The sequence below is a fragment of the Rhipicephalus microplus genome, unplaced genomic scaffold (genome assembly GCF_043290135.1).
Source record: "Rhipicephalus microplus isolate Deutch F79 unplaced genomic scaffold, USDA_Rmic scaffold_56, whole genome shotgun sequence".
NCBI classification, from domain to species: Eukaryota; Metazoa; Arthropoda; class Arachnida; order Ixodida; family Ixodidae; genus Rhipicephalus; species Rhipicephalus microplus.
The window spans coordinates 308,991-334,437 of NW_027464629.1; the positions used below are offsets into that span (position 1 = coordinate 308,991).

At 46.0% G+C, this 25,447-nt stretch overlaps 1 protein-coding gene across 3 annotated transcripts in view; it reads left to right on the top strand.

The window, feature by feature from the left end:
- The window catches only part of LOC142788360 (sodium-coupled monocarboxylate transporter 1-like), a 115,388-nt gene that overhangs the window by 65,528 nt on the left and 24,413 nt on the right, over positions 1 to 25,447 (top strand). For 2 of the 3 annotated variants that reach the window (XM_075884920.1, XM_075884922.1), the window contains one exon: positions 24,095 to 25,346. In XM_075884920.1, coding sequence (XP_075741035.1) covers positions 25,008 to 25,346 — 339 coding nt within the window. In that variant the 5' untranslated portion in view covers positions 24,095 to 25,007. Of the gene's footprint in view, positions 1 to 18,710; positions 19,216 to 24,094; positions 25,347 to 25,447 lie in introns of those variants that run through there. The other variant, XM_075884921.1, reaches the window with a different exon arrangement.

Below are 25,447 nucleotides of genomic sequence, written 5' to 3' on the forward strand. Positions count from 1 at the left end.
ATCTATCTATCTATCTATCTATCTATCTATCTATCTATCTATCTATCTATCTATCTATCTATCTATCTATCTATCTATCTATCTATCTATCTATCTATCTATCTATCTATCTATCTATCTATCTATCTATCTATCTATCTATCTATCTATCTATCTATCTATCAAGCCGCCTACGTCTGGATACTTTTCTGCTGACCTCATTAACTTGGGGTAGACCAAAATTAGAATGAGATGGTAACGGTGTTTAACGATTATGACTGTGTGGTCATGGTATGGATAACGTGAAAATGCCGTCGCGTGTGGCGTCAAAACCTTTCCTCAAGACATGTGTGGCAAACACCCATACACCACGGGAGGTGGTTGCGAGTATGTGCCTCATGTGTTTGTCAGTTTGCATACCGAGCAACAGTGAAAGCAGACATGCGGGAGCGATAAGAAAGAGACCTCGTCAGCGTTGACCCGATTGAAGCAAAGCTAGAGTGCAGAGAGAAATAAACTTTATTTTGACCCGTCCAGGTAGTGACGAATAAAGCAAATACTTATTGTTATTTCGCAGCATAATTTGCGGCAAAAATCAAACCCAAATATTCCCCATAGCAGTCAAATATTCTACCACAGAACCGCGCCAGGTGTCGAAACAGATATGACAAAAGGCTCTATGCAGGCGCAATGTTGCCGAAATGTCAACTACGGTTGTGGTGCTGGCTATCCTGTTTCACATAAAGTACACATGTACTCCTATGATACATGCGTCAAGTCGGGTTACCGTCAATTTTATACATAAGGACCATCGACTCAAGTGGTCTGCGAAGCACTAGCCTGGGCAGCTGTTCTCGCAAGCCCAATCGCTACATATCAGCGTACCGCTTCGAGTGTCTCTAATACTCACGTTGCTGCTGGCATCGTTGGGCAACTCTAAACAACTGGTTATATAAAACATATGCGACTGTTCAACACATGTGTGTCCGTGTAACGTTTCTACATATCTTTAGCGTCGTTTCGTAACGTTTCGCTCCATAAAAAATCCAATACACTTTCCTGCCGCATGCTTCGCATAACATCGATTCTTCGCATAACGTTAACCTGTATTGTCTCGGCTTTCACAAAAAAGGTCAGTTGATTAATTTGAGAGTCATTGATTTCCTTGTTTTGCTTCTATATCTCTCAAAATTTTTTGTTTCGAGGTTTGATAAAGATGAAGCTATACAAAATAACTTCCCATATTTTGTTTGTTTATGCTGGTAAGTCGAGCTGGTGGCTAAAGTTGTGGTTCGCGGGTTTATGCTGGTGATTGCACCTGTTACACATTTTCCCGTTTTTTTGTCGTAAAGAATGTACATTGCACAACTACCTAAATCATTTTGGTGTGCTTATTGCAACATTGAAGTTTGATTCCTGTCAAAGTGAAAGCAAAATAAAAAAAGGCCCCGGATCTACATGTTACATTGCAAATGCCGTCTACAGACGATAGTCTTGCGTCTGAAGAGTGTGAAGAAAACATTTATTTGATGTTGTGCGCAAGAAAATTGCTGAATGGTATTCTAGAGGCGCTGCGTTACAGTGCCTCGAGCGTGCAGCGGAGGCGAACGAGCGTATCGAGGCACGTTAGACATGAGCGCCATCTGGCAGTTATCTTCGAAAACGAAGGAAGACGTGCGCGCCTGCGGAGAAAGATGTGTGCCATTCTCGGAGGCGATAAGGAGTAGAACGCAATGCGACGGGCAGGTGCTACCTCCGTGTCGGTTTAGCAAAGCGTTGGTAGCACTTGCCTTTTTGAGCACCGCGTTGCACTGTCAGCGCAGCGTGTTTAACGCTGCTGTCCTTAGAATTACTTGTGTGCACGTTCTCTAGTATAAAGGCACACATACAAAACATTGGCGTGTTGTTATGGCACCTCGGATATGCGCAATGATCGCTTTGCAATTGACAATCGCACAAGTATGAACGCTGGATCTTGGGCAATATTGGTGGGCGCTGTGGATAGTGTCAGCCGTTTGAGGTATCGCTAAGGGCGGACAAATAAACAAATGTACAGACAGACAGACAGACGGACAGACAGACAGACAGACAGACAAACAGACAGACAGACAGACAGACAGACCAAAATTTTTCTGTCGAAGGTCCCAAAGAAAGACTATCGCCTTCAAAAAAATACCGCAAGGCCTGCGCGGAAGGCGCAACCCAATCACATCGAAAGCTAGAAGAGGAGCCTTTCAGAGCTAGTTCTCAAACGCTGTTTGGGTAACTGCTACAAGCACATTTGCAGGGTACCCTCTACACCATAAATCCCAATAACTTTACATGTGAAGCTGTTCTGACTAGATTGTTTAACGCTGTCCCTCGATAAGAACGCGCCGCAGGCGTTGGCGCGGTGCCAAGTAGGTCACGCTGATGCCGCCTGTTGACGTCACGCTCACCTCACAGTGCGTGCTCGCCGCGGTGCCCGCAGCTGCCACCTCGTCCGTTCGCCTGCAACACCTCCCACGACCACCGTTCGCTACACTGCCAACTCGTCAGTTCACGCGTAACAAACCTCAAACGCGCCTAAAGTGCACGTTGAGACATGTACAAAACCTACTTTAGTCATCGCTTCAAACGAATCTTCCAGCGCTCACCACAGCACCCGCGTTCAGTGGCGGTCAACCCGTGACGCCACCTGTGCACTATGCTGCTGCTTCGCATCCCATAAGGAATCCCTTCAGAGAGATTATTCATTTTTATTGTGTTGTAGAGATGCATTCACAAGTTTGGCGCCCGCTACGCACTTGCAAGAAATTTTGGGCTATTTTTACGGTGCCGTTGTTGCTGACGACGACGAAGAATTATGCCAGAACTTCTTGTAATGGGTTGGAGTATTTGACGACCTACTTGTTACGAAATTCACATTGTGTGACGCCTGGCTGTTCTTTTGATGTTCCAAAACGCTTTATTACTCACATTTACGTGAATTTTCTCAGACATCAAGCCTGCCTAAGACCAGTTTGCAACGGCAGTTTCAAGCACCGCCGTGGCTTAGGTAGATACTGGACTCACACGCAGGAGACTCGGGTTCGAATCCCATTGTGACGTTGGTATTTTTATTTACTTAGGTTTTTTCCTAATATCGCGTTACAATGGTTATGGACACCGGCCGTGGCGGCGGACAACTACGGTGCAATTGACCCTTGTTGTGATGAAGACGACGATGTTGTTGTGGGGCCGTGGCTGGACTGCCCTGTTGTTTTGCATTCTTACACACTGTGTGCAGTGTTAGCCCAACCGACGTTAACTTAATAAATACTCGCCGTTACAATGTCATAGCAGCTTTCGCTGTAAAAGAAGACGCGGAAGAAACTGCCTATTGTACTTTCTGCGAGTGCCTTTTACCTATTTCGCCAAATCAATGGAATCGCATCAAAGTACATTTTGCAAACTTTGTAGGTGCGCTTGCTCGTACTTTAAGCTTGAAGCTTTCTACGCGTTTTGTATGCAGCATCTGAACAGAGGCTTTTATCGCTGTTTTAAATTTTGCTACACACGACCCTTAGTGTTCTTTGCGCTCGTGACATGTTCGGTTAGAAAAAAAAAAAAACGTTGGGTCTAGTAAAATATTCACTGCAGTTGTTTCGGGCTTTCAAAAACTCTGATTGCCATTCCATAAATACTCATTCTAAGTCTATATCATGTTATTTGGAGTATATATTGCCTACTATATTCGCTAACGGATGCTGCAATAAAAAAATGCAAGCAGTATCCTGAATATCCTAGCGCGAAAGATATACCGAATCAAAATGGACGATTCATCGAAGGAGGCAGACATCCCTAAGCTTTCTTCGGGTTGTCATGTTTGGTGCGTCGACTTAATTGGTATCAAACCAATAAAATGCAGCTCAGTGCGCAAGATTGCTTAACGTATTCGCTGCAATCTTCATTATCATTAAGAAGTGAGCTGCTCTTGGCGACATTATTACCTAGTAATTAGTTAAATAAATTTAACAGCACCTTTTGGCCCCCTAGAACCATTGACTGAGGGGGTATTGCAGTAATATGAGAAAACGTGTACAATATTTGAAAAAATAACAAAAATGTGTGCAGAAATGAGGATTAGAAAGTGTTACACTAACGCATGCGCGAATATATGCTAGAAACGCTTTATGTAGCAATGCGCAATATAAAGCACAACGAATCGAAATAGAGAAAAAAGTGTGTTATGCGACAGCTTATACATAATAAAATTTGACACAGTAGGATATTGAAAAGGTGATTACAAAGCAAACGTGACATACTTGTAACTTCACTATTGCAACAAATGATGTAAAGGGACAGGACAGAAAAACGACTTGGTCTAAACGGTCGAACTTGACTCTGAGAACTTTAATGTCTTATTTTGCACTGTCATAAGCCTAATATTAGTGAATAACACAATGCTGAAGTTTCATTTCTGAATATCGTGGCGTGATCTGCGCAAATGACGTTAGAAATTTCAAAGTTATCTTCATAGTTTCGTGACATTGGTTCAAAGAAGTTTTCTGAACCTTCGCATGCAAAGTTTATGGCACCCGCAAATGACAAGGTACTCATCGATTACAAGTTGTGTTGAACCCAGTAGACGCCTTCAATAATTACGACGTCACGGTGCGGGAATTTTGAAGGTGGTGTCTTCACCCGTATTGCCTTTTCGCGTGTTTTCTCACTCACCAAGCGTCATGTCGTGGTGTTCTTGAGATTCAGAAATTGTACTTTACTAACCCGCAAAAAATCACTTTGCTTTTCATTGCCCCTTTCGAGTAACGTTGTACACAAATAGCAAAAAAGGCAAGGAAGAGAACAATGTTGTACGTAGAGTGTGTAGACTTTTTTGAAAAAGGCGTTGTTAGTTGATACCCGAAATATTTTGGGTCAATCTAAGTTGCTATGGGGTCATGAAATGGGTTCCGAATGCGAAGGGCTCATAGAAAAGCTCAATACTTCAATGAATCATTATTGTCATGAAACTAAACTCACTGTTCTTAGAAGGCCAGAGTAGTTAATTAAACCTTTCTTCAGTGCAGGAAATAAAACTCACTTTTCTCGCAAAATCAGGACATTTATATGACTGAGTATTCCCATGCATGAAATTAAAGTGACTGTACCAATGCCGGTATAGCATTGTGTACGTTCTCGTAGTGATGAATGATGATATAGTAATGTGGCTGTTAGAATTAAAACACCGACCTTCGCATTTACCTAGCACAGACAATGAGAGATTACGTCCGCTGACTAATTTTTTTTTGTTGCTTGCATGCCCCTTTCACGCGAACCTGATTTGTCTACGTCACGCTCAAGCATGGCCATGCAAGCGAAATGACGGCCGTTCAGTGAACTGCTTTTTACAGTGAACGCGAAGGACACTATATCACCATCTGTTTTCTCTAGAAACTTTGAAAAGGCATGGCAAGTGTTTGTTTTCACGTTTCCGCCTCAACAGAGTCTGAACGACGGTAAATGCAGACCCCCCCACGCGACAAACTGTTAGGCAGGTTTAGTTAGGCGTCCGTGGCAGCTCTGCGGACACGAGCTCCACGCCAGTCCTAATTACACGCTTCGTCCGCAGCGATGTTGCGCACGCTGAACTAAAACTGTTCATGCACTTACAGACCGAAGGAGGATGGCGTTCATCAGAGGTCACGCAGTTGTACGCGAAGCAGCCGCCGAGCTTTACCGCTAGTCTGAGAGAGGGTGCCACCATCCCATCATGGAATAGTGTTTGGGAGTTTCGCCGCTAAGAATTCTCCCACGTGGCAGCCAATATATAAACACACCGGCGGGCGCAGGGTCTTTCTGCCATGTACGTTGCTGAAGGCGCCCACCCTGAGCGAGAGTTCTCCCTCACCCCTAAAAGACAGGGCCGACGTAAAGATTATAGTTTTTCTTCTGCTATAGCAAGAAGAAGGAAAACTATTTCAGTTACTCAATCCTGCTATGGAAAAACGGGACGCAGCCACCAAACAGTTTAAGATGTCATTTTTTTCTGAAGGGCCCACGGCCACGAGAAGGAGCGTGCAATTCATTTTGATTTTTACATTTAGTGACGGACTGCTCTCATTCAGGAGATGCTATTGCGGAACAATTGCCGGCCACTTAGGCCAGGCTAACCCCATCTCTAGCAACACCACAACAAATATCAGCAGCGGCAGCCAAATAGTGACAACCCAAGGTAAATACCAAAGTGACAATCGGAACGCAATCAGAACACTGGTATAGAGTCCATCCCGAAGTGCGTGCCCTAAACAATGCCGCGACTGAAGGAAAAAAATACAGGGACCGTGGCGTGTATTGTGCTCGGTGGTGCGCCAACTCTCTCGCGAGTGGGGGCCGCACACACACACACACACACACACACACACACACACACACACACACACACACACACACACACACACACACACACACACACACACACATATATATATATATATATATATATATATATATATATATATATATATATTGTTACGTTTGAAAGAAAACGGTAAAACGGTAGAGGTTGAAAGGGGCTGTTTATTAGGTCGTGAGGGGCAGCTCAGAAGCGGCCGACTGGATAGAGTTCCTCCTGATCCTCTTCTTCCTTTCTCACTCCGGGTGACAAGTGCGTAAACCGTACACGCTTCGTTGCCTTCGTGCATGTGCGCAATATCTCTCTCCGCGCAGACGAAGGCCGCCGGATGAGTCAGTCGAGTTGTCGTGGCGTGTACAGCTTCAGGCGGGCAACATGAACCACTTGAGTTTTGGTAGCTCGTTGACCACTCACCGTGAGACGAGCTATTACATAGTTGACCTCTGTAAGTTTGTGGACAATCACAAAAGGTCTATCGTAAGTGGCCAAGAACTTTTGGCATAACGCGCGCTTGCGCATCGGAGTGCACAACGACAAAAGATCACCACGGCAATAAATCACTTGTCGATGGTGAATGTCCTAGCGGGCTTTCGCTTTGTCTTGTGATGCCAATGTGCATAGTCGAGCTATACGACGTGCATCTTCGGCGAGGCACAGAGTCTCGGTGACAGTGACGTTGTCGTGATCACAGAAAGGTGAGATTGTGTCGATTGTGTGCCGGGGCGAACGCGCATAAAGCAAAAAAAAGGGCTGTCACCTGTAATCTCATGCTTAGTGGTGTCCAACGCGTAAGTAATGAACGAGAATACGTCATCCCAGCTCTTGTGGTCGCATGAGACGAACATAGACAACATGTTGATAATAGTGTGGTTGGTAGGCTCCGTCAGCCCATTATTTTGGGAGTGGTATGGTGACGAGTGACGCAGGCGGGATTCACACAAACGAAGTAGCTCCTCCACGACATCCGCTGTGAATGGTCGTCCTCGATCGCTGATAATCAGGCGAGGTGGGCCGTGTCGGAGGATGACATACTGTAGCAAAAACGACGAGACTTCACTGGCAGTTGCGGAGGGGACGGCTGCCGTCTCGCAGTAGCGTGTGTGGTAGTCGACGCAAGCAATTCTCCATCGGTTGCCCTTAGCAGACTTTGGAAAGGGGCCCAGGAAGTCAATCCCCACTTGTTTGAAAGGTGTGCTTGGAGTAGGCATCGGCTGTAGAAGACCAGATGGACCAGTTGATGGATGTTTCTGACGCTGACATTGCATGCAGTTTGCCACATAACTCTCGACGGACTTATGCATACCATGCAGGCCAAAAAGAGCGCTCTTTAGTCCGGTGAAGCGTCCGCGCCAAACCTAAATGTCCAGATGTAGGGTCGTCGTGCATGACACTCATAATAACTGATCGCAGGCTCTCCGGGACCACTAGAAGGAAACGCGCGCCACTGCTGGAGAGGTTTCTTTTCAACAACAGTCCATCACAAATACAGAAACGGCGTGCAATAGTGGAAGCAGATGCAGCGGCGAATAGTGGTGCTAGTTTAGCGTCCTTCTGCTGCTCTGCTCGGAAACTGGGGTAGTCCGGGAATGTAGGCGACACACACAGTAGTCTGGGAATGTAGGCGACACAGGTCATCGGATTCACAGTTCGTTGTGCTAAGTGGCATACGTGATAGTTCGCGTCAGCATGTCGACGACCATTCTTGTAAGCGACGGTAAAACTGTATTCTTGTAGCCGGAGTGCCCAGTGCACAAGGTGGCCGCAAGGGTCACGCAGCTTGACAAGCCAACAAAACGAGTGGTTTTGGTTACGACTGTAAATGGGCGTTCGTACAGGTAAGTTCTAAACCGCTGAATTGCAAATATTACCGCCAGGTTTCTGTTCCGTGACAGTGTAATTTCGCTCTGGCCTGCTTAGGGAGCGCCTTGCGTATGCGATGACGTATTCACGGTCACCGTAACGATGTACTAGGACGGCTTTAATACCTATGTCGCTAGCATCCGTATGAAGCTCTGTCGAAGCACAAGGATGGAAGTGCTGAAGGACGGGTCGTGACGTCAGCAAAAACTTCAATGGACGGAATGAAGAATCGCACTCCGGAGTCCACTCAAAGGAATTGTCCTTTCGTAAGAGGCATGTGAGAGGATACGCAATGTCAGCAAACTTCGGAATAAAGCGGCGGAAGTACGAACAAAGCCCCAAGAAACTACGAAGCTCTTTGACGGAACGCGGCGCATTGAACGCCTCAACTGCTGGTGTCTTCTGGGGGTCAGGGCAGATGCCATCCTTGTCAACGAGATGCCCGAGCACAAGCGTCTGGCGGTCTCCGAAGTGGCATTTCTTCGAGTTTAAAACTAGGCCAGCGTTTCGGATGCAGTTCGAAACAGTATCCAGACGAGAGTTGTGTTCACTGAACGTGCAGCCATAGATGACGACGTCGTCGAGGTAGCACATGCAGATGTTCCACTTCAAGCCACGCAGAATGGTGTTCGTAAACCTCTCGAACGTTGCCGGTGCATTGCATAGTCCAAATGCCATCACGCTGAATTCAAAGAGCCCATCAGGAGTTAAAATGGAAGTCTTTTCTTTGTCTTCTAGGTGCATTGGAGTTTGCCAATAACCAGATCGTAAGTCTACGGAGGAAAAATAAGAGGCCGAATGTAAGTAGTCTATTGCGTCCTCTATACGGGGCAGCGGGTATACGTTCTTTTCAGTCACGGCATTCAGTTGGCGATAGTCGACGCAAAATCTCCAAGATCCATCTTTCTTCCTAACAAGAATTACCGATGCTGCCCACGGACTGGCTGACTCTTGTACCACACTCTTTTGCATCGTTTCCTCCACTTGGTTGTTGATAATTTGTCTTTCTGATGGGGAAACACGATATGGTTTTTGGCGAATTGGACTTGCCGTGCCAGTGTTGATGGTATGGCGCGTCAGAGACAGGAAGATAGGGATTACTTTGTGCTTTTGCGCAACGTCAAATACCGAAACGTGCTTCAACAGCACATTCATTAAGATTCGGCACTCGCTTGAGCTAAGCGACTTATTTATCGTAGTCATAAGCACCCCGTCCAAATTGTGACAATCAGTTGCGGCACGTTCTTCCGGCACGTCTGTGAGCTCGACCACTGATAAGGTCGCGTGTTATCTGCTGACCGAAGCTAATTTCAAACGATTGGGTATTGTCACGGGCTCAGAGGAACAGTTTACAGTCCATAGGCCAGTTCGTGCTCCATCGGTCAACACCACACAATGGGGAACCAACACATTCTTCTTCACGCAGTTTATGTGCATTGATTCAACGCTCGCAACGAAGCTGTCAGAATCCGCGCTGCGAGAAACAACAAAAACACGTATTGTAGACAACGCAAGTATCAACGTATCGCCCAGACACACAGCGTAGTTTGGTCGTCCGCTGAAGTTTCCGGAAGTTTTGATGGCATCTGGCCACTCAGAAAGACCTTCCCCGTGCGACAGTCTACAGTGGCACCACATTCTCGCAAGAAGCCTATGCCGAGAATGACGTCATGTGTTGACCGAGGAATAATAGCAAACTCTGTCGTTATGATAAGGCCCCCCAAAATACTTCAGCACTACTCATACCAATAGGGTGCAACGGCTCTCCACTCACTCCACAGAACGTCGAAGTTTCATCCCAGGTAAAAACAACTTTCCGACCTACCACATCTCTGAAGGAAGCGCTCATCAGGGAAATCGTTGAACTTATGTCCACCAAGGCCATCACAGGCACATAATCTACCAAAATACGCACTTTTGTTTTTTAAACATACACACAGAAGGTATTTCAGTCAGTAGCACGTTTCCAGCGACCTCACGCCCATTGGCCGCACTGGCTAGTTTTCTGATGGCGAAGAGGGCGCTTCGGTGACGCAGCGGTGACGAAGAACGATGAGCCCGAGGTTGCGGTGGGGGCGTTAAACTTCTGTCAGATGCCGGGGAGTGGTTGCGGAAGTTCCAGGGCCAATAGTTGTCATCAGGTGGTATGTGGGTCAGCCGCCCGATTCCATGAGACTGTTCGAAGGGTCGTGAAAAGTCGGATGGTTGGTGATACCGAGGAGTCACCCTACGGTTGCAAAAGCGCGATATGTGGCCTGGCACACCGCAGGAATAGCACACCGGCCGAGGTCGGAACGTTGGTCGCTCGACGATGAATCGAGCGTCCTCATTTGTTCTTGTGTAACGGATGTACTGGTCGGGTACGTCGTAACGAGACGTCGGGTGTCGATGAGGCATGCGCTGAGGGCGTCGGTCGTATATACGGCGACGCGGAAAATTTGGTTGTCATCCTTGACTGTGGGGCTGTGCTGTACTCCACAGCTGCCGCACTCATTGTCGGTTGCCATGGGGTCAAAGGAGGCACATCTACAGCCTCACGTGGCAGACACAACTCGGGATAGTCAGCTGTCGAATACGACATTTCTTGGTGGGACAGCTCCTCGCGAACAATCTGTCGAATGATAGAAAAGAGGTCGAAGCCAGGATTCGTGTCCACACTGGGAACAGTTGTAACATTAGCCAGCCGACCAAACTTGGGCGCAATCCGACGCATCTTCAGCGTTTCAAACGTTTGATAATGCTGAATGACGTCGGACACAGAACTGAGGCTTTCTTTTTCAATTTTAAATTAGAGGCGTCCTCCGCAATCGCTGCAGATGACCAACTTTGTCCTCTTCCAACATGGTAGCACAGACCACCTTGCACAGCCTTGACATTTCTTCCATGTAAGTGGTGCATGTCTTACCTGGTAGTTGTGCCCGTTGCGACAGTATTTGCTCAGCCCGCTTTTTTCTAGCAACCGAGTCGCCGAAACACGCCTTGAGCTCTTCAACAAAAAGGTCCCACGTCGTGAGTGCGTCCTCGTGGTTCTCGACCATACCAGTGCGGTGTCGTTCAGGCAGAACACTACGTTGGCTAGCATAGCGGCTGCATCCCAACCATTGGACTTGCCCACACGTTCGTACTTGGTGACCCAGGCGTCAAAATCTTCTCCGGCTTTTGCTCCGAAGAGCGGTGGAACTCAGTAGTACGGAAGCGGAAGGACGGTGCTGTCTTATAGGAACGCCTGCTTTTCAGGCATGTCGAAGTCACTAACGGCAGATGGTGGGAGACCGGCAAGTCGACGGCTTCGTAGAAGACGTGGCAGTAATCTTTCCGTAGTTGAAGCGCTTACCCAGCTCCTCCACCACTCTGTTACGTTTGAAAGAAACCGGTCGAGATTGAAAAGGGCCGTTTATTAGGTCGTGAGGGGCAGCTCAGAAGTGGCCACTGGTTAAAGATCCTTTTGATCCTCTTCTTCCTTTCTCATTCCGGGTGCCAAGTGCGTTCACCGTATACGCTTCGTTATCTTCGTGCATGTGCGTAACAATATATATATATATATATATATATATTGAGCAGCGATGGCGTAGTGGTTAAAGCATCCGCCTCGCATGCAAAAGGTCCGTGGTTCAAATGCCAGTGCCGCGCTGTTCCCAACGGGATAAAATCCGCGTGGTGATGGAACTGCATTACGACGCCTGGGGTGCGGCCTCACCGGTAACCACCGCCGGGAACGCACCCCTCACCAGAGAAGGAATGGCCAACATGGTGCAGTATCTGGCCACTACCTCCCACATGCATACGTTAAATAACTCACGGCCCTCAGTCCCCAGCAGCTTCGAAGCAACTGACCACGGTGGCGGTCAGATCTGCAACGCAGCAGAGGGTGCTAAAAATCTCTGGATCCGGACAGGCCGCCAATGGAACCTGAACTTGGCAACGCTAAACGCTAGAACCTTATCTAGTGAATGAAGTCTAGCTGTACTATTCGAGGAGCTAGAGGGTGTTAAATGGGATATAATAGGGCTCAGTGAGGTTAGGAGGACAGATGAGGCCTATACGGTGCTACAGAATGGGCACGTCCTTTGCTATCGGGGCTTGGCTGACAGAAGAGAACTGGGAGTGGGGTTCCTAATTCACAGAAACATAGCTGGCAACATAGAGGAATACTATAGCTATAATGAAAGGGTTGTAGGTATTGTAATTAAACTCAATAAGAGATACAAGATAAAGGTTGTACTGGCTTATGCGCCTACATCCAGCCATGATGACGCTTCAGTTGAAAGCTTCTATGAAGACGTGGAATCGGCAATGAGTAAGGTAAAAACACACTATACAATACTGATGGGAGACCTTAATGCAAAAGTAGGGAAGAAGCAGGCTGGAGACCAGGCAGTAGGAGATTATGGCATTGGTACTAGAAACGCCAGAGGAGAGCTACCAGTAGAATTCGCAGAACGCAATAACTTACGGACTTAGAATACCTTCTATCAAAAACGAGGAAACCGCAAGTGGACATGGAGGAGTCCTAACGGCGAAAATAAGAACGAAATAGACTTAAATAGACTTAAGTGCACACCCAGGCATCGTGCAGGATGTGGAAGTGGTTGGCAAGGTACGATGAAGTGACCATAGAATGGTACGGTCTCGAATTCACCTAGACTTGAGCAAGGAACGACAGAAACGGATACGCAAGAAGCCCATCAATGAGCTAGCACTGAGGGAGATAGTCAGATAGTCCTGTAGTTCAGAGTCTCGCTTCAGAACAGGTACACGGCTCTTAGTCAGGAAACCAACCTTAGCATATATACAATGAATGATAATCTGACGAGTATCATTACGGAGTGTGCAATGGAAGTTGGAGGCAGGGTAGTTAGACGGGACACTGGCAAGCTTTCCCAGGAAACGAAGAATTTCATTAGGAAGCGTCAAATCATGAAAGTCTCAATTACAACAGACAAAATGGAAGTGGCATAGCTTTCGAAGTTGATTAATAGGCGTAAGGTATCCGATGTAAGAAGGTATAACATGGAGAGAATTGAACACCCTCTGAAAAACGGAGGGAGCGTCAAAGCAGTGAAGAGGAAACTTGGGATAGGCAAAAATCGGATGTATGCACATAGGGACAAAGAAGGCAAAATAACTACCAATATGGATAAGATAGTTAAAATAGTGGAGGGGTTTTACAGAGCTCTGGACAGTAGCCGGGACAAGCGCGACTTTAATACTATAAGAACTAGCAGTAACCCAGATGACACCTCACCACTGATGATATAACAAGTCAGAAAAGCTTTGGAGAGCATGCAAAGAGGCAAAGCTGCTGGTGAGGATCAGGTAACATCAGATCTTCTGAAAGATGGAGGACAGATTGTGTTAGAAAAACTAGCCACCCTGTTTACGAGGTGTCTCCTGACGGGAAGGGTACCAGAGTCTTGGAAGAACGCTAACATCATCTTAATACATAATAAAGCAGATGACAAGGACTGGAAGAATTACAGGCCGATTAGCTTGCTCTCTGTAGTATACAAGCTATTTGCAAAGGTAATTGCTAACAGAGTAAAGAAAACATTCGAATTCAATCAACCAAAGGAACAAGCAGGATTTCGAACAGGCTACTCAACAATCGACCACATTCATACTATCAATCAGGTAATAGAGAAATGCTCAGAATATAATCAACCACTACACATAGCGTTCATAGATTACGAGAAGGCGTTTGATTAAGTAGAAATATCTGCCGTCATGCAGACACTGCGGAATCAGGGCGTCGATGAAGTGTATATAAACACCCTGGAAGAAATCTGCAGGGGATCAACTGCTACTATAGTGCTTCATAAAGAAAGCAACAGAATACCAATCAAGAAGGGTGTAAGGCAGGGGGACACAATACCCCCAATGCTATTTACGGCGTGCTTACAGGAGGTTTTCAGAAGCCTAGAGTAGGAACAGTTAGGGATAAGAGTTAATGGAGAGTACCTTCATAACCTGCGCTTCGCCGATGACATTGCATTGTTCAAATGCGTGGCGGTGAAACCCGTGTGGCGGATGGTAGCCCACTCCTTTGGTATCCGCCCACCTCCCCACCACAAGCGCAAAAAAGGTGCCTTCTGCCAACTTGTGCTGATCTTCACGATGCTAGCTATTTGGCAAAGGAGATCGCTAGCGGAGGCGCGTAGAAAGCCTGTGCGGAGCGCGTTTCCGGTAGTCTCGCTTATCCGGCGGTTGCTATGGGCCCACCTATCCGGCGAACTCGAGGCCAGCGGCGAGGAAAACTTTCTTCGTCGCTGGCATACCAAATTCTTTTTTCTGAGGAATGGCAAGCTAGCCGCCCCAATCACTACCTGTTGACCCCCCTCCTCCCGCTGTCTAGCACATGCAGAAGGAGACTTGTATATATATATATATATATATATATATATATATATATATATATATATATATGTGTGTGTGTATATATATATCTGTATCACCTTTTTCATTTCATCACCCCATTGTCGTTGTTATTTGTAATCGATTCGGGCAAAGTGTGCTGGTCGACACGAGTTAAATTTTGTATAGCGCCTTCTTCATTGATTGGCGCCTTCAGTCACTTTTTTACGCGCAGATTGTTGCTGATGCCTTATTTGGGGGGAGACAAGACCCCCCCCCCGCTCCCTTGTACCCCCCCCCCCCCCGGCGCCCCCAGCCTCAAGGCCTCTTTTATACTTCCGGGCATGCACTTACTGTGTACGAAAGCAGCATTGTTTCAGGCGACAAAAAAGAAATAATACCTAGAGTTGTACAGCGCTAAGTCGCTACTTTTTCCCACCGCGTGTTCAGAAGACCTACCACCGCGCATGATTAAGCCTGCTGGAGCACCACGCGCTGTAAAGTAAATATAGGGGTACATTCCCCAACATACATTGTACCTCGGTAGTGGTGCTTTCCTGATTGTACATGCACCCTTTGTAGTCGTGAAGCTGGATGTTTTTGTCATGTACTTTATTCTTGGTTGGAAGTCAATAAACTTCCCCTTGATGCATTGCTGAGTAACTCAGGGGACGAATTGCAACTCATGATTACGAAATTAGACAAGGAGAGCAGAAAGGTAGGTCTTAAAATGAATCTGCAGAAAACGAAAGTAATGTACAACAACCTCGAAAAAGAGCAGCGCTTCGAGATAGGTAATAGTGCACTTGAAGTTGTAAAAGGCTATGTCTGCTTAGGGCAGTTAATAAGCGCGGAGCCAAACCACGAGGTTGAAGTAACTAGAAGAATGAGAATGAGGTGGAGCACATTTGGCAAGCACTCTCAAATTATTACAGGTAGATTGCCACTATCCCTCAAGAGAAAGGTATATAACAGCTGTATGTTGCCGGTACTTAGCTACGGAGCAGAAACCTGGAGATTTACAAAGAGGGTTCAGCTTAAATTGAGGACAACGCAGCGAGCAATGGAAAAAAAGTGGTAGGTGTAACCTTAAAAGACAAGAAGAGACCAGAGTGCATTAAGGAACAAACGGGGGTTAAGGATATCATAGTTGAAATAAAGAAGAGGAAATGGACATGGGCCGGGCATGTAGCGCGTAGACAGGATAATCGCTGGTCATTAAGGGTAACTGACTAGATTCCCAGAGAAGGGAAGCGGGTTAGGGGGAGACAGAAGGTTAGGTGGGCAGATTAGATTAAGAAGTTTGCGGGTATAAATTGGGCGCAGCAAGCACAGGACCGGGTCAACTGGTGGAACATGGGAGAGGCTTTTGTCCTGCAGTGGACGTAGTCAGGCTGATGATATATATATATATATATATATATATATATATATATATATATATATATATATATATATGCTCTTGGAAATGAAATGTCGTTGAAAGTTTGTGCTGCTGCTGTTTGCCCCTTCCCTTGTACTGTTACTGTGTCTCAGTTTTACGTGCTACGTTATTAGTTAGCTGTGATACTCGTCGAGCGGCTGAACAATGTGACCGTGTGGAATAAGTTTGAACGAAGGGTGTTCTCCATTTTCTTCAGAATCAGAATCTTGAGGCACAGGCTGGAGATTGTAGCTGCATATCGTCTCCTCAATGCGGCTCGCAGGTGGCTCGCTCCGCAGAGAATACCGTGCGCCGCGGGAAGGCTGGACGTAAAATCTTCGCTGCCGAAACGGGCGTCGCGAAATAAAAATTCATCACGTGACTACTATGCTGAGAAAAATACCTGCGTGTGTTCTTCAATATTTCAGTGTGCTGCCGACAGGCACCCGCTTTCAAAGGGGGGGGGGGCTGAGCCCCCACCCCCTGATAGAAGTCCCCCTCTTCCTTCCTCTTCCGGTAGATACGCTAATGATTGCGCTTCTCTAACACTCAGTAACAGTGGAGCTGGCTCTAGAATTTTGTTGTAAAGCAAGTGTAGTGGCGATGCCTGAAGCTGTAAAAAGTGTGACTGATAGACTCTGAAACATCCCTAAGCTACAAATTCTACGTGGACAAGTTTTGTTGTCACATACCGCTGACAGTGTGCCATTGAAGGGTGTGCATTCGTACACAGCGTTCTACTCGTAATCGCCACCTATGGGCGTTGTTAAGAACGGCACTTCAGTCAAGCAGAAGGGGGTGTTCGTGCTTCTGAGAACAAGTTGCCGGAAGGATGCGAACTGTCTGACAGCCGTCCGACTTTCGGTGCTGTCCTCCCAGCTGGGAAGCAAGGTGCATGCAGTCGCGACGCCGCAAAGTGTACAGCGAGATGGCCGAAATGGCTTCGGTCGCCTTCTTGAAGAAATGGCGGCGTCAGCATGGATGACGATGTGCCCCCTGAAATCAGCGTGGCGAGCGCGGGTTCTTCGATGCTGTCGGAGATGCGGCGGTAGTACGAGCGTGGGACACGCCACCTAGTGGCATTTTCACCCAAAGAAGAGACAACTTGGTCCCGATCAAAGACCAGGGCGGGTGTGCGGGGCACCGTCGAAAGTGATCTGTTTCGGTAATTGGACAGTGAAGTTTAAAGCATTTTTTCATTTTGAGGGTGAGGGGAACAAAGACTCTCGATAGCGAGCCGCAGCGTGTGCCTGGGAGAGCCTTCGACGAGATCGTCACGATGTAGGACATCGTCGTCTAGATCTTCGTAATGTGACGATAAGTGTTCGCCTATAACTTTCCTCATTAGTCTTTTCATGCTCGGCGTCTTCCTCCCGAGTCCCTCAGTGCCAGTAACGGCATAGTCACAATAACTCAGCAGCGAATAGCAGCGGTGGAATCTTGGTCGATTCCCGGGCCAAGAACAGATAGGAGCGCGTGGGATGCTGTTAAACCCTAGTACAACAGCGTACTCTTGCTTCATTTTCCAACTTTTTGTCGATGCATTATAGGGTAGATATCGTGGAGTACAATTAAATATGTGGAAAGTATTCTACAACAGGCTGCTTCTTACTGTGACTTAAGCGTCGTTATTATCAGAAGTGGATTATTCTGTCTCCGATTTACCTCACTGTGAGAACAGCGCCCTCCCTCATTGAAGGCTACCAGAATATTATTACATTTTTGGGAATACGGGAATTCGGTCGACAGTAGAAAATGAGTCAAGTATAGTGAGTATACGAAAACTGAGACTGCTGACTTCATAATTGCTGCTGTTCAGTAAAATGTGCTGAAAGCCTACAATAGGTTTAAAGACGGCTGCCGTAATTATGCTTTACAAAACTGAAAGAACAGTGTTATGTCATTTCTCTGCTATGAGTTTAAACTCCATCACTGTAGTTCTACCCATATCGCCTTGCTTAATGCTGGTAGATGAAGAAACGGAGCACTGGGCTCTCACTTCAGTTTGGACTTCCTGTCGGATTCGGTCCTGGGGACCACAGATGGCTGTACCCACCCATAAGCTGGTCACACATAAGCGCGTGCTCGAATAGAAGTAAGTGATGTAAACAGCCCCCCCCCCCCCCCCTTCCATCTCTACGTAATTCAGTTTTGAGGAAATGTAGACTTTAGGCAGTGCCATCAATCAGCCATTGACTGGACATTCAGCCTTGTTCACTGTGATGTCACTGCCACCACTCGGCCATCTTTAGATTATCGTACCGTCCTCATTGTAGAACCCCAGGTGGCCAAAATTTGCGGAGCCCTCCACCATGGCGTTTCTGATAATCCTACGGTAGTTTTGGGATGTCAAAGACCAGATATCATTGTTATTGAGAAGATGACTTTCTCACCAGCGAAACGAGCTGTGTGCATTTTTTTTTCAAATGCCTTTTCCAGATTCACTACCAATAAATAGCGAGCAAGAGATAGCCCCTTCAGTCATGAACTAAGATGGATAGTTGGAAATGCGTGAAATTCGCATCGCAAAAATTAATGGCACTCATTATTTCATATGAAATGAAGGAATGTGTTGTTTTGCGTGAGTTTCAGTAAGTAATGTTATTGAGTGTGTAAATAATTATTTATGTATTGCGCCACCAGTCAGTGTTAATATTAACATAAAATAATCAACTAACAGGCCCGAAATGAATGCACAGTTTGTTGTTTGGTTGTTTTCGTTGTGAGCCCAGAACAAAAATACTTCTAACGCGGATCCTGGAACACAGAACTTTGAACTACCGGTTTGAAGCAAGGTGGTGTCTACAGGCAAGTCATACTCTGCAGCAATACGCAGCAAAATGAAATTAGTTGATCGCTAGGTGTTCATTTGGAAAGCTTCCACGTATGTGCACACCTAGTTTCAGGCCAGTTGAAGAAACATGCGGTGTGTGACGTGCCCTCGACGTTTGCGTACAGAGTGGTGTACGTCGTGACTGAAGGGGGCACAGCAGACTCCTGAAGATAAGTTGCCCTCTTCTCTTCATGGCTGCATGTTATCGATACAGCATATTTGCTTAGGACCGGCCAGTTGACAGACACTTCTACAGGATATGGGTCAGATAAAAGTGTTTCTTTGGGCGTTACAGAGTATTCCTCTGCCGTGGCAGTCAATGATCTATGGTTGTTGCTCTTAGCAGCGTTGTGCTTTTAAAAGCGTCTTCCTTGAGCTGCCTGGGAATTGCAGGTAAGCCAGTAAACTGGATAACCGTTGTACTTGTTAGCGATGCTGTGAATTACATAGAGTTTCTCAAATTAGCCAGAGAAAACTCTAGAACAGCGATAGCTTAGCCACCACAAAAATGATGGGTAGAAAACATATTTGCCTAGTCTTAATGCTTGCGGTCTTCGAACGCACTTCTGGCGTTGTTTATTGTTGTGTTTTGGTTTTGTTTTGACTAAAATAACGGACTTTTGAGAACTTGGTCACCCTATCGGAATTGGTGAGCCTAAAGAGGTCAAGGGGGTGAAGCGTAACTGTTGAACCTTCGCTGCACTTCGTATTGGGGCGAAACGAATTGAGACCATATGGAGCCAAAAAAGGAGAAGAAAAGCAATAGATAGGAAAGACCAAGCAAATTTGTGTGCTCTCCATCATTTCCATGCTGAAAGTAGCGCTGTGCATTGCACCTCCCATTGACACTATAGCGCCAAAGTTCCCTCTAGTGTATTTATAGGAAACTCTATGGTGGAAGAGGCATACAAGCCGTGGTGCTTCTCTGATTTAAGGAAATTTACAAGTTCATCCAATTATGATGCAAGTTCTCCGCTGTCATGTGTTTTGAATATTGAAGAACGGTAATGGTTTAGTGTTTTAAAAGGCACTAGTTTCTGCATCTGCAGGTTGGGAGCACGGAACTTTAATATAGGTGGATATAACGGCATCATTTCCATTGTGTACTAGTATTTAGCCGAGATTGACGAGGAACACAGTGAAAATGCTGCACGTTTAGTCGTAGGAACCAATTTTTGTATTCTATATTAATTCTATAAAACTGTTCTATAGTAATAATTTGATGAGTACATAATTTATATCGCTACAGTTTTCCTAAGGTTACTACGCTTTCTTCGCAGCTTAAGTTAATCGTTTACGAATGCGTTCTACCTCTAAGAGCATAGCATCAATTGTAGGTTAAAGTGCTTTTCCACAGAGAGAGAGAGCAGATAAAAGTTATACTGCATTAAAAAAAGAACGGCAATTGTGTTGTACACTCGCCAGACTTGTACTGAATTATACACTGAAACGGAAGTCACCAGATGTGCTCTGTTGACTACGCAGATCTCTCTGTATGAGGAAGTTTACATAAGGACTTGACACCTTTTATTGTATGTTATGGTTTAATTCAGTATCCGTGTAACAGTGCTAACGTGTTGGCTCGCCGATGTTATTTGGCTGACCGGTGCAACAAACTCTGGAAACGGGTGCAAGGACTGTGTGCAAAGATGCCGTGAGAAAGCGTGCAGTGCAAAAAGTGCCTTGTCTGAAATATTTATCGGCTTTAGGAAGTTACTTACAGTTCTCAATTACGCAAAGGTACCCATAGTGATTGCCTAGAGTATTGTTGCGATATTTACGCGAATAGTTTAATGTCCACGTTATGCACACTTACAGAACGCCAGCTATGTGAAGCCCCGCTTTCCTATTAATGCGTTCCGGGATTACCTTATTCTTTAAACAAGTCTTTTTGTGGCACCATTGTCTCTTAGTTATGATTAATATTGTGTCTAACAAAAAGAAGCCCTTAGATTTTCTACTTTTTTCCTCTATCCTCAAAATACGCCTCACAAGAGTTTTAAGTATTTCTCCTCTAAACTTGGCGCCACCTATGAACTGAACGTGGACGTGGCTCTGAGGAAAAATCATTCACTTATGAGATGTTCGAGGCGAAACAACTCTGTTCAGCTGTGTGTCCTAAATACAAAACGCCTTGCAACGGTTAGAATGTTGCCAGCGCTTCTTCAGATAACTTATCTCTGCGCTTCTTACTCCCGCTGGCTTATTATTGCAAATTCAATGACAATTCATAATGTGATACTTGACCTTCTTTTCTTATGTCAATTGTCCATGTATCTTATGCTGTGATTTTGTTGCCAGAGGATGCTTTCAGCCTCAGGTATTAGAAGTGACCCTTTAGTTCAGCCTTGGCGTCCTGTGTCCGCCGTTTATATCCTTAAGAACAAGTTTCTGATGTATAGTGCTAACAGCAAGTAGTGTTCGAAGTACATATATAAGGGTAGTCATAAATATGTGGGCCTTTCTACTCCCTGCAGGTGGATGATGGGTGAGGTTGTTTAGCATATGCCGCAGAGGTGATACAGTGAAAGCCAGTTTGGTGCACAATGAGTGGCTTTGAATGGGCGTATAAACGTTCAAGACACTTTGTAGAGTCTTCACCGCGACACATTGACGACAACACTGCCGTCGATGGGCACATTAAGAGATGTTTGCTAGACAATCTCATATACAAGACCGCGTTCTCCGGTTCGAAACGTGGGCCATTCTATAGCACTACACATGAGCTAAGGATTTCGTGCGCGATCGTCATCGGTATTTGCCATCTCAGGCAGTGTTAAAGCCAGCTAACAAACACCAAGCTTACATCTTTAACACTAAATAAGCCTTCATTAACTACAAATGCACTATTGAGAAGACATTTTTTAGAACCACTATAAGACATCTATATGATGATGACACTAGGACCTTTTAATTATTTTATTAGTTTCTTGCGCCCCGCCGTGGTGGTCTAGTGGCTAAGGTACTGGGCTGCTGACCCGCAGTTCGCGAGATCGAATCCCGGCTGAGACGGCTGCATTTCTAATGGAAGCGGAAATGCTGTAGGCCCGTGTGCTCAGATATGAGTGCACGTTAAAGAACCTCAGGTGGTTAAAATGTCCGGAGCCCTCCAGTACAGCGCCCTTCATAACCATATGGTGGTTCCGGTGCGTTAAACTTCACATATCAATTATTCATTTCTTGCTGCTTCCTGGAGGCGCGTGCGCGTCCAATCAGAGCGAAAACAGGACAGCTGCTGGTTTATTTTCATTGTGCTCCAGTGCCTCGATGCCAGCGTTTGTTCGTATGGAATCGCCACAGACGCCGTCATAATCTTTCGGAGAAAGTAGGGCGGCATGTATAAACTGTACTCGCGGACAACTTTTCTTGGCAATGGAGTGAAGGCTACAGAGTTAAATCGCGCATCCTACCACAAATGATTGTAGTTTTACGTTTGTGTCGTCATTTTCAACGTGATATGGCCAAAATATGGGCTTCGCTTTTAAAGACGATAGTCTGTCTTAAGATACTTCGATGAAAGAATTTTGATCAGTCGGTTGACTTGTCTGTAACCCGAAACGGCTCAAATCCAACTACATCCGCAGTGCCCTCCAATACTGATCTGGTTTCGGCGTATTTATTTCTGCGTATTCTTTACTAAAATGAAATGTTGCGCTTATCTGTGGCACAACCTCAACACGTCGATATCTGTGGTGTGGTTCTTTAAACTATTTAATGCATACATAAGTAATTCTAAGGAACGTAGCGTTCATTACGCTACGTTGACAACGGAATGCTAGGCACGAAAAAACCGGCGTTTCCAGCGGTTTGTCAAGATTGCGCGCACACTCCGCGCTCTTGCGACTTTTTGTACGAAGAGAAGCATCCCCTCCTTTTTCGGCTGTTGCACGGGAGTACAAAAGCAGACGTCACAGCTTCAGCCCTCCATTTTGGGGGGTCGTGCATGTTAACAACAGCCCAGAGAAGATTGTGGCGGCACCCAGGGGCTCGAGCCTTCAGTGAAAAAATTGAAATCGGAGGCCAACTTTTTGTTTTCCGAGATTACTTCCAGATGGTGCTTATGTCTCAAGTAGCGCCTCCAGAATCCCATTTACCAATTTACTCGCACAGAACATCAAATAAACGTTTTATTCATTCCCTCAAGACGCAAGACGATAGTCTTGCGACGACATTTGCAGTGAAACAAGCAAGTACGGGGTCAACTTTTTACACGTTGCCTTTCGACACAGCACGCAGATGGCGTCAGTAAAATATTCATACTTCTTTTTGTTCAGTCGTTCTCAATTCGCATTTTTGAAGGCCTGAGAAAGCCACGTCTTTTACGTGTACTCCGAACGCCAAGCTGCGTCTGCATCGATATGAAACGCTGATCGCGCAAAGCCATCACCATCCATAGCGGTACGGAACGCCTGACATAACCGACCTACTTCGCGTAGTGGTACATTTGTAGAAGCTCCACCTGTGTAGCTTTCCCTTCATTGCCAAGAAACGTTGTCCCCAAGTATTTGGTCATTCCAGCGACGCAGGCGGCGCTATGTAGCCGTGCTCCGAAGCTGTCACACGGTGATAAAACTTCGATGGAGTTCGGTCTCTCAGTAGTCATGAACCAATGAATGCGTCTTCACGCTCTGTGACGCTGACGTAAACGCTCGCGATATCACCGTCTCGTCCTCCATTGCTACCTTTCGCTGCGCCGCCTATAGTCACTGGAATGATCGAATAGCGACTGCACAACGGGCGCACGTGTGTTGGCAGCCACCTATCCGACACAATATGGCGGCGGTGGTGCGGTCACTTGGCGTTACCACTCTTGACGATGGACTGCAGTGGTATCTTGACCTGCTATTCAGCATGAGTGACCACCGCCATCTCAAGCACCCTGACAAAACTTTACTTTTTGCACGCAGGCGGTACCAATAAAGCCGGTATCTCAGCCATATACAGCTCCTCTGTGAAAGTTAAGATAGATTACATACAATTGTAAATTATCTTAACGGCCATTATGTGGCACACCGTTGAATAACGCTTGGACAGAAGTGTAGTACGTCTAATGTATGTAATGCTTAATCCCAAATAGTAGGTGATGCTTTCGTCTGGAGGCACTGTAAAATAGTTGAGTCATCATTTATAGCCGACTTTCATATAGTAGACCTCAGCCGGGAACATGGAAAAAAAAAATCAGTAGCGTCACCTTCACACTAACGTCAGATTCTACGCGTTGTATTTTTTAAATGGTGTTAATGACTCTGGGCTGTTTTTGTCGCCTTTTCAGTCGACTTCCCCGTCGAAGTCTTCATTGAAGCTGAAGTACCATTTCAAGAACTCTGTCGAGACAGAAGCTTTGCGCAAGGGAGCTGCGTAGAAAACGCCGGCGGTGACTGCAATCGTTCAGGATATTTTAACTAATGCTTGGAAGCGTTAATACGACGCAGACGTTCTTCTTAACACTCCCAAGAGCCATGGTTTTTTATAGTGCTGAAGCGCCATCACCTACAGTGCTGAGCGTACGAAACCTATAGGAAAGAAGTTAATGAGCATAACTTTGCAAGATCAGTCACAATCGAATGATTGTGCGAGTAAAAAAATATATTCATGCAAAAGGCACAGTATTGAGAAGAAAATTAAGACATACGCAAAGAAAAACATCAACTAGAGCAAGTAGGCCTGCTTTGACTGATAAGACTTCTCTTTTGGTAAGACAGCTCTGAAATCAAGCAGCAAGCGATACTTCCGTGTATTTTGTAAGACAAGGATGTCATTTTGAGCTGGAAGCAAGGCAATATTGGAATCTATACGTGGAAATCATCCTGAACAAGGCTTTGATAACTGGAGAGACAGCGCATGGTAGCAAGAAGTGGAGAAGACGTTGGTTAACGACTTTATAGTACATAAAATTCTATATCTAAAGGAAATAAATATAGCAAAAGTATTTTTAAACAAATCACCTGTCTGGTATAGGACGGAGGCACGAAAGAGTATGTGCGCATGACATAAGAGAGGTCACAACATTGCAAGCAGGAGAATGTGAGGCCACACCGGTACGGGATCCGTGAAAATTTACGTGTTGGACTGAACACTAATGAACGGAAATATATCTCGGGAATAAGGATAAGAGCCGTCACATTGCGCCAGCCAGAGCATCACCGAAACTTCCAGAGTCGAAGGAGCGGAGAGAAGTGATCAAGATGGCAGCACATACCTTCGTGACATTGGACTATGTTGTGCTCATTTCTTTCCTCCTACTGTCCGCCGGAATCGGCGTGTACTTCGCCTGGCACGACCGCCGAGGAAATTCGAACCGGCAGTTTCTAACGGCGAACAGGCAACTGAGTTGGCTTCCAGTGTCGATGTCAATGATGGCGAGCTTCCTCTCTGCGGCTTCGGTCTTAGGAATACCTGCTGAAGTGTTCGTCCGTGGTTCAACCTTTTGGTATGGTTCCATATCTACCACCCTGGCGATTCTCATGGCTGCGTTCATATTCATGCCGATGTACTACAATATGGACATCACCAGCATTAACGAGGTATGGGCAGTCACGCTTTTTGTCTGCTAGAAGGTTTCGTTATGTAGCAAGCGCACTATTATTGCAAATTGTCTGGCAGTTGGTAACTCTATGCCTGAGTT